Genomic DNA, 9,489 nt, shown 5'->3' on the forward strand with positions numbered 1-9,489 from the left:
CTCCAGTTTTTTGTTTTTTTTTTTTTTTTTTTTTTTTTTCGAGACAGAGTCTTACTCTGTCGCCCAGGCTGGAGTGCAGTGGTGGGATCTCGGCTCACTGCAACCTCAGCCTCCCGGGTTCAAGTGATTCTCGGGCCTCAGCCTCCTGAGTAGCTGGGACTACACGTGTGCACCATCATGCCTGGCTAATTTTTGTGTGTGTATTTTTGGTAGAGATGGGGTTTTGCCATGTTGGCCAGACTGGTCTCCAACTCCTGACCTCAAGTGATCTGCCTGCCTCTGCTTCTCAAAGTGCTGGGATTATAGGCATGAGCCACCATGCCTCGCCAAAAGAGAACTTTTTTGTAAAAGGAAGAATCAACTGATGTGGCAAACTTCATTGCTGTTTTATTTTTTAAAATTGCCACAGCCACCCCAACCTTCAGCAACCACTACTCTGGTCAACAGTCAATATCAAGACAATACCTTCCACCAGCAAAAGAATTACAACTCACTGAAGGATGACATGATCCCTAGCATTTTTTTAAGCAATAAAATGTATTTAAGGTTATGTACATTTTTTAGGCATAAGGCTATTGTACACTTAATAGAATACAGTATAGTATAAACCTAACCTTATGTGTACTGGGAAACCAAAAACTTCATGTGACTAATTTTATTGCTATGTTTGCTTTACTGTGATGGTCTGGAACTGAACCCACAATAGTTCTCACATATGCCTGTATCCAGTTTACTTAAAGATTCTAAATAAAACCATATTGCTTTTATTTGAAAGAGAGAGCTAGAAAAAAGAAAAGGATATTTTACACCTGCATGCCTAGAATCTGCTGAATATTTGTGTTGCCAGCTGGACAAAACTCTTATTTATCTGCAGAATTTTGCAATTTAAGTTTTACCCCCTTCTCAATTATTCTAGAAACAGAAACAGCTGCAGTGCACAACCAACCACTTAGTATAAGAACTTAAGGTTGGCATGGTTCAGGTCAATTAGAAAATAGAACCAAAGGGAGCTAAATCTATAATTTGATGCTGTTTCTCCGACATACAATATAGCATCGTACTCTAAATCTCTTCGGACCCTTAATAGGAACACACGTGTCTTGTGCTTTCTATACTCCAGAAGCCTTTTCAGTTTCCAGAAACAACAGATTACTCATTGATTACTCTGTAGTGAAAGGCCAATCATGGCCTCTGAGATAAGGGTTCATCTCTGTCCCAAGCCCTCACGCTGGCCTCCACCCTCAGCCATCTCCTTTGCAAACGTGGAAGAGAACCTACATTTCACCTAGCAAGGTTAAAACCCAAGGGTACACTGTCAGCCCCCAGGGAAGACAGGGCAAAGAAAGAATGTGAACCTACCACCAGAGTTGCTTTGACATCCAGAGCAAGACCCATTACAAATGATGAAAGGAGGGGAAATTGCGATTACTATCTCATTCCAACTAGGATCTCTGCACGTTCTGGGGTTAAACAATAACCATCTATGGAAGCATGCAGAATGATCCTTCACTTTGCTCCACCTTCCTCAGAAATGTGCCAAAACTCTTAGAAACCCCACTTGGAATGAACGACTTGATAACATCAAGTAGTAAGAACCGACTGAGGCTGAAAAGCTCGTCAGCTGCACTTTTAAACCTCAGACGTATTTCATGGGGTCAAATGACAACATACATAGATTCTTCTGACAATCCACCTAGGGCATGCACTAATATTACGTAAGAAAAATCTATTTTTTGTCATCAGCTATATGGATGTTCCAGTGTCTAAAGAAACAGCCTACATGAAGTTAACAAAGAATGACAGCGCAAAACACACTCACGCTATGTCTGTGGAATTTTGGCCACACAATGGACATGACTGTCAACTGTCTCAGGCAGCCCATAATCCCATCAGTACTGGGCTTGGTGATCCCCACAGAGACCCTACCTCCATGACCTTTTAGGGTCTCCTGGGCCCCAGACAGTGAGGCAGGCACTTACAGTCTCAAGTGCTATTATTTGGCAAGGAGGAAGCTATGGGAGTGCAGGAAGGCACACAAGAGGTCTTCATTTTACTATATAAAGGTGAAGTAGAAGTCACTCATTAAAATCCTGCAATCTAGATTTATAAAGACATAGTATATTATGGTCAACACTGCAAATGTTCTTATTACCCTTCGCAGATCTACCTTATTATTTTACGATATTTAAGAATTTGGAAACAAGCTTATTTTCCTTTGATTTTAAAAGGATTTTAAATAATTCTGTATTAGACTCCAAGAAAACACATTTTACACATACCACATTTTACATACACCAAAACTCCTAATTCTGAATATTCTTAACACCCACCCTCTGCCTGGCCCTCCCAGCATAGCCATTATCAACAGACATCTTGCGTTGCTCCACAAAGACCTAGACCCATGCTGTCCAAGCCAGTAGCCACTCACCAAATGAGGCTACAGAGTGCTTGAAATGAGGCTAGTTCAAACTAAGATGTGTTGTATGTATAAAATACACACAGATTTTGAGGACCTAGTATCAAAATTAATGTCAAACACTTCAATGATTTTCTTATATTTTGTATTAAATAATATTTTTGATACCTTAGGTTACATAAGATACATCATCCAAATCAATGTCATCTGTATCTTTTTACTTATTAAAAGTTGCTCCCCAAAATTCTTACCTGGCTCAATTCTATGAGACAGAACTGCTCTGGACAACAAATTGTCTTCTCTTTTAAAGAAATTGGGACCATCTTTTGTGTTCCTAATTTCAGTTATTTACAAACAGAATAATCTTCTCTGTCCAGCTGCTGAGATACTGTTTAATAATTGTCATCTTCTTCTTTCAAAATCATCCCAGTTTTTAACTAATCCCACTCCCCTACTCTCTTTCTCTGAATGGCATTTGAGAGCCAAAATTATTAATATTACCTAAATCATAACTGACTCTTACCTTGGTCATGAAAAACAGAAACCGAAGTGTTTTTTTTTTTTTTTTAAAGGACAACTAACAGCATGGTGCATGTCAAAAGCATGGGAAAGTGTCCTGGCTTTCTTCCTGGTCAACATTTCCTCTAAAATCTCCATTTACTTCTTCATTCTCCTCTGATTAAACAAGCTTCTCCTCTAATGTTAACAATCCTCCATGAAACTATTCGTTTTCAATTTTACTTCCCAAAGTATGCAAGTATTGGGGCTACATAGACAAACAGAACTTCCTAGGAAAATGCATTCAAAATTCCCGAAAAACAGACCTATTGTAAAATGACTCATTTTAAATTGATAATATATTGTTATACGAACAACAGATACACTGAAGTGAGGTGCTAAAGAATGAAAGCAGGCATAATCTGGTAGATTAAATTAAAGTGGTACATTTTGGAAAGCTGTGTTTTGTATTTATACATTTGGTGAAAGAATGGGATAAGCAAAGGTATATTTCCAAGAAAGTTTTGCAAGGCCTTACCACCTCAAAGAGGTAGGGCAGGAAAGGAGGAAATGGGCAGAAAATGAGGGGGGAAATAAAAAGAAGTAGGGCTTACTTTTCCAAACAGCACTAATTCTTGGTTATCTGACTAGATCAGAGGATTGGGTAACAAAGTGAGGTCAATGCTTGTAATGCCATTTAAGTCACATTCATCACTTCAGGGCATGGCTATGTGCCAATCTAGAATCAGAATTAGGCATCAAGCTCATTTAAAAGTTTAATAAATTTACTTTTAATGAGACATCTTGTTTGGTATTAAAATTCATGAGACTCCCAGAACAGGTTCTCTGGACCTTTATTAGAGGATAAGAAGTTTATTTGACAATTTAACTTCTTGACCACCGGAGTAGGAAAGTTGATGTCTACAAACTATACCTATATATCCCACAAGCTTTCTGAAAATGAGTCATTTCAAATTTAGTAGCTGCATACACCGTTGGCTCCAATTAGTGACCTCTATGGGGATTTTTTTTTCCTTTGGAATTCATCAGTTTATACCTCTGTGTTCATAAAATGAAGAGAACGGTTTCTGTATGCCTTTTTAAAAGGAAACACTGCTAGGGAATTACCCAGCAATATGACGAGCAGAAACAAGGTCACATTCACAATTTAAGATGAGCTCAACATCATTTATATTTAGAACTGGATCAATCCAGAATCGTTTCTCAGCTTGGCTTCTTATTAGCTGTGTGACCTTGGGCAAGTAGCTTTACCTCTCTGAGCTGCAGGGTTTTTTTCTTTTTTTTAAATTAGTGACATGCAAATACTTCCTCCTAACTTGCAGGGTTTTGAAATGAAGGAATGATATACATAACCAAGCAGGTCAGCTGTCTACACAAGAGTATGCAGACATGTTTATAGATACGTGAAGCCTCCTGGTGATTATGTGTCACAGTGTTAACTGTGTCTAGGCTTTCGGTAGAGCTCCGCATAGTTCTGTCTTGAGTTAAAAACAGGGTTTTATTCTTTGAATTCTACTTGAATTCCTCTTGGCTGATGAAGTTCACATGTGCTATGACTGACTGACTTAGTACACTGCCAAGGGTTTCTTAATGCCTCGAATTGACAGAGCAGCTGTTCTCAAACGTTCACGCACTTAAAATGCAGATTCTGATTGGGCAGGGGTAGGGTGGGGCCCCAGCTTCTACATTTACAAGTAGTCCACAGGTGATGTCCCTGGTGCTGGTCACCCTAGGCAGCCAGGCCACTTGACAGACCTTCTGTGCCTCTACACTGTTGACGGCGCGGGATAATTCCTTACGGTTGCATAGGGCACTCCTGTGCACTGCGGGAAGTTTGACAGTATCACTGGTCTGGACCCCACTAGATGCCACTGACCCCATCACTCCACGCCAGCTGTGACAGCCAAAATGTCTCCTGACATCGCCATTGCCAGATGCCCTCAGGGCGGCAAAACCGCCAGGTAGAGAACCGCTACCATGTAGCATGCTACCATCAAGGTGCGCCCACAGCAGCAACCTTGGAGCAGGCAGGCAAGTATCCTCCAGGCTAGTTTGAAGACGGGGAAACTGAGGCTGGGCACCGCTCAAGGTCGCACGCATGGGTAACCGAAAAGAGAGCGCGGAGGTCCCGCCGCGCCGCGCTCTGAGGAGACGACGCGGAGCCGCGCCCCCGCCCGGTGGACCCCAGGGACTGCTCCCACGTGCTCCGGCCCCACGCGCTGGCCGCCGACCGGAAGCGGGTGCTGGGGCCGCGTAGACGCCGCGGCCACGCGCGCCCGCCAGCCCGGACATGGGCCCGCGGGCGCTCCTGGCCGCCGCCCGACTTCGGGGCCAGCCGGGGGCAGAGCGCGCGGGAGCCCGAGCGTCCCTGCACGAACACCGCTCCGCCGCGGCCCCCCGGCCGTGACGTACCCCGCGCCGACCGTCCCCACGCCTACCCAAGACCGCCCTCACGGGAGGCGGCGGCCGCACACTACCCACCCAGAAGAAGTCCGTCCATGTCAAAGATGAGGTGGGTGACGGGCTGCGGCGGGGGCGCCAGCGGGGGCGCCGCCATGGTGCCGCCTTCTGGGTCTGGGTGGGGGCGAGGAGGAGGAAGTGCGCGCGCACCCGCCCGCCCCGCGCACGCGCACTCAGGGCCTTCTCGCACGCCCGGGGTCGCTCTGCGCACGCGCCTCCCGCGGCCCCTCGCCCGGCTCCGAGCCCGCGCGTCCTGGGCTGCCTAGTGCCGCTCCGCGCACGCGCACCTTGGGCTTTCGCTGCAGCTGCAGCTGCAGACCCGGGATGCGGCGCGGGCCGGCGCTATACGTTTACCCGCATCAATTCCTCCTCACTTCACACCTGGAATTGGGCCAAGCTACTCAGCCAGCGGCCGCGCAGAGCCGAGGCCCTCGTCTGGGGGCAAATTCACTGCTTGAGTTTGGATCGGGGGTGTGAATGAGGAAGGAGGGACAGTACAGGGGGCTATAGAGTGGGGAGAGGGGGTTGAAGATGCTAAGGGTGGTATCACTGCTAGCCATCAGGGTGCAGACAAATGGCCTTGGTCACGAGGTCCCTGGGTGGGTTCGCCCGAGCCGCCAGTCCCTGGACCGTGGGTGGGTTTTTCTCAGTTTCGCTTGCCCGCCTCCCTGCGGTCCTGGACCGCGACTTGAACCGGCAGCCACGCATGCGCAGTGTGCGGTGAGGATGCACAACCTCCGTGCCTGCATCTCTGAGCATCCCAGGCTGGTGCATTGTCCCAGAGCAAAGCCAAGCTGCGCAAGGAGGATGCTGAAATAATACTAATAGTCAACATGTCTTGCTGGTTATGCCTTCTTAGGTATCATCTGTCTTTTGGGCTGCTCTGAGTTTTCTTCCTTTTTTAACTTTTCAAATGCCACCTAAACAGCTTTCTTTTTTTTTTCCCCTTTTGCCATCGTCAGAAAAATACTTTTTTGTCCCTGTTTCTATTTCGTGTTCATTTATGTGGTATATTCACGTTTAAGGAAAAGGATTGGACCTTTTGAGAAGCGGAAATAAGAGAATTTTAAGACTTTAAAAACGTGAGGGTGCGCCGGGCGCAGTGGCTCACACCTGTAATCCCTGTACTTAGGGAGGCAGAGGTGGGAGTTGGGGGAATAGTTTGAGCCCAGGAGTTTAAGAACTGCCTGGGCAATATAGCGAGACCCTGTTCTCCACAAAACGGGAAAAAGACAAAAAAAAGGTGTAAACATGAGAGTGTATTTCTAGTTTAGTGCATACATACTGGACAGGGGCATGCCTGGATTCAGCAAGAATTATCATCTATGATAGACAAAGTACACCTGTGTCTGCTTCCTCCTGGGTAAAATGGAGGTGATAAAGGAGGTGAGGCAGGCCAAGCCCTTAGTACTAGTGCATAGTATATAGTCAATAAAATTATGTGTTCTTAGAGCTGGTACTATAAGAGAGCTTCCCCCGTTTAATGCAATCGTGATTTCCCTTTGAGGACACGGGATTTCAGAGAAGGCAATTTATGAGCAAATTAGGAAAGGACTTGCGACTCAAATACAGTCATTCGTGGTTTCTGTGTTAGTTTACTACAGCTGCCATAATAATGTACCACAGACTAAGTAACCTAAACAGCAGATGTGTATTGTGTCACAGATCTGGAGGCCAGAAGTCCTAGATCAAGATGTCAGCAGTCTTAATTCCTTCTGAGGGCTGTGAGGAAAGGACCTATTCCAGGTCTTTCTCCTCAGCTTCAACCTGCTTTCCTTTCCCTGTATCTTGTCCTATCGTCTTCCCTCTGTGTGTGTCTCTGTGTCCACATTTCCTCCTTTTGTAAGAACACCATTCTTATTGGACTAAGGACCACCCGAATGACTACATTTTAATTTGATTACCTCTGACAAGATCCTGTTTCCAAATAAGGTCACATTCTGAGGTAGTAGGGATGGGGACTCCAACATATATTTTTGGGGAACACAATTCCATAATAGATGCATTCCACACACATTGCTGTGGTACCTACAGTAAGTATGACAGTATTTTCCACCTAGAGTCTTTAGAATTCTCTCTCCCAGTTTCTTTCCATTCTCTGGAAACAAATGGATGCACACATGTCAGAGTTACTGTTTTTTTTTAGTATTATAACCACCTCACATTTCTGTTTAGTCATTAAATTAAAAAAGAGTATTTTTCTTTTTTCTTTTCTTTTCTTTTTTTTTTTTTTATGAGACAGAGTCTCACTCTGTCACCCAGGCTGGAGTACGGTGGCGCAATCTCTGCTCACTGCAGCCTCAACCTCCCGGGTTCAAGCGATTTTCCTGCCTCAGCCTCCCGAGTAGCTGGGATTACAGGTGCCAGCCACCACACCCAGCTAATTTTTGTATTTTTTAGTAGAGACGGGGTTTTACCATGTTGGCCGGGCTGGTCTTGAACTCCTGGCCTGGTGATCTGCCCGCCTCGGCTTCCCAAAGTGCTGGGATTACAGGCGTGAGCCACTGCGCCCGGCCAAAAAAGAGTATTTTTCAAAGGAAAAAAGGCCCCAGTGCCATTTTGATGAAATGGCAAAGCCTCACAGCGATTGTGGAAGAAACAGATTGGGAAATCGTAGGTACTTCAGCTCTCCACAGATGTGAAAACATGCTTCACATTATTTTTTTATAAGTCTAATTTTCTACACTTTTCAGTAACATCACTTCTATGCATAAGATGGAAGACTCTTTGCTTAAAAAAAAAAAACAAACTGAGTGAATGCTTCTCTGTCACAAGCTAGATTGGAAAAGAATGAAATTTTGTTCTAGCAATGTGGTTTGTACACATATAACAAGTTAGTTTTTAGCTTTTCATAATTCTCAAACAGCCAAAGATGGGCAGTTTCTATGCTGATGGGGATGCATTTCCTTCCATGAATTACAGTTTACTTTTGTACAATTGTGTTTTCCCCATGGGACAATAACTTACTTTTCCTGACAATTTTAAGATACAATAGAAATGATCCAGTAAACTATAGTACGATGGCGTCAAAAGCACATTAACAATGGAACAAATAAACAGACTATCTTCTTTCACACAACATATAAACTTAAACATGCCATTTATTGTGTGTATATATATGCCATCCTGTATGGAGTCTTAGCTTATTTCAACTTCCTTAGTTTGTCATCCTGGTTCCTGTGTCTCTGTGCTTTTGTTATCTGTTGTATTTGGTTTCCAGGCTGCTATATCTGTTTTCTGTGAGCCCGCTTTGCCCTGTTATTCTCTTTACTTTTCTGGGGTACAAATCTTGCCCAGCGTAGATGGAGGGTAACAGGTTGGACTAGGGACCATCTTTCTCAGTGGCTGTACACAGTCTACTTTTCTTGATGATGCTGAGAGACCAGAAAGCTCTGACTTCATCTGATGGGGCCTGAATTTGAGCTCCTCATTGCAGACTTACCTGCCTTCTTCCCCTAGATAGCTGGCTTAGCAATGCTGACTTAGGAAGTCTCTTGCTTCAGAGGCACTGAATATTCTCACCCCTTCCCGCTGCTGGTTTCCTCCAAGCCCAGTGAGCTCTGGAAGGGAGCCTGACATAGATGGCTGAATTCGCCACTCCTGGCTTTGTACTCTCGGACATATCTGGTACTTTTGTGTGGGGAGGGTCATTGTTTTTGAACCCCTTCACCATGAGAGTACAAACTGGCTGTGAGCGAGAGGTCCAGTTTGCTTCTCTGCAGTGGTGGATAACAGATGTGGTCTGAACTGGCAGTGCCAGCATCGCCTGGGAGCTCACTAGAAATGCAGAATCCCAGCTGCCACCCCCAGACTGACTGACTCAGCATCTGCCTTTCAACCAGGGCATTCAATGGTCTAGACCATGGACCCCCTTCTGGGGTATACCAGCTACTTCATTGTGAGGAGGGGGCTTGTGATTATTATTATTATCGTTATTTTATTTATTTGTTTATTTTTTGAGATGGAGTCTCACTCTGTCACCCAGGCTGGAGTACAGTGGCACGATCTTGGCTCACTGCAAGCTCTGCGTCTCGGGTTCACGCCGTTCTCCTGCCTCAGCCTCCCAAGTAGCTGGGACTACAGGTGCCCGCCAC

The 9,489-nt window shown here is 45.0% G+C and overlaps 2 protein-coding genes across 4 annotated transcripts in view; one reads left to right on the top strand and one right to left on the bottom strand.

The window, feature by feature from the left end:
• PUDP (pseudouridine 5'-phosphatase) overlaps positions 1 to 5,529 on the bottom strand; it is an 86,041-nt gene extending 80,512 nt beyond the window's left edge. For both annotated transcript variants that reach the window (XM_032756547.2, XM_032756546.2), the window contains exon 1: positions 5,417 to 5,529. In XM_032756547.2, coding sequence (XP_032612438.1) covers positions 5,417 to 5,492 — 76 coding nt within the window. In that variant the 5' untranslated portion in view covers positions 5,493 to 5,529. The remainder of the gene's footprint in view (positions 1 to 5,416) is intronic.
• The window catches only part of STS (steroid sulfatase), a 214,590-nt gene continuing 210,176 nt past the window's right edge, over positions 5,076 to 9,489 (top strand). The window contains exon 1 of one of the 2 annotated variants that reach the window (XM_032756543.2): positions 5,076 to 5,447. The gene's annotated coding sequence lies outside the window, so the exon portion shown is untranslated. The remainder of the gene's footprint in view (positions 5,448 to 9,489) is intronic. The other variant, XM_058441559.1, reaches the window with a different exon arrangement.

The sequence above is a fragment of the Hylobates moloch genome, unplaced genomic scaffold, assembly GCF_009828535.3.
Source record: "Hylobates moloch isolate HMO894 unplaced genomic scaffold, HMol_V3 SCAFFOLD_7, whole genome shotgun sequence".
NCBI classification, from domain to species: Eukaryota; Metazoa; Chordata; class Mammalia; order Primates; family Hylobatidae; genus Hylobates; species Hylobates moloch.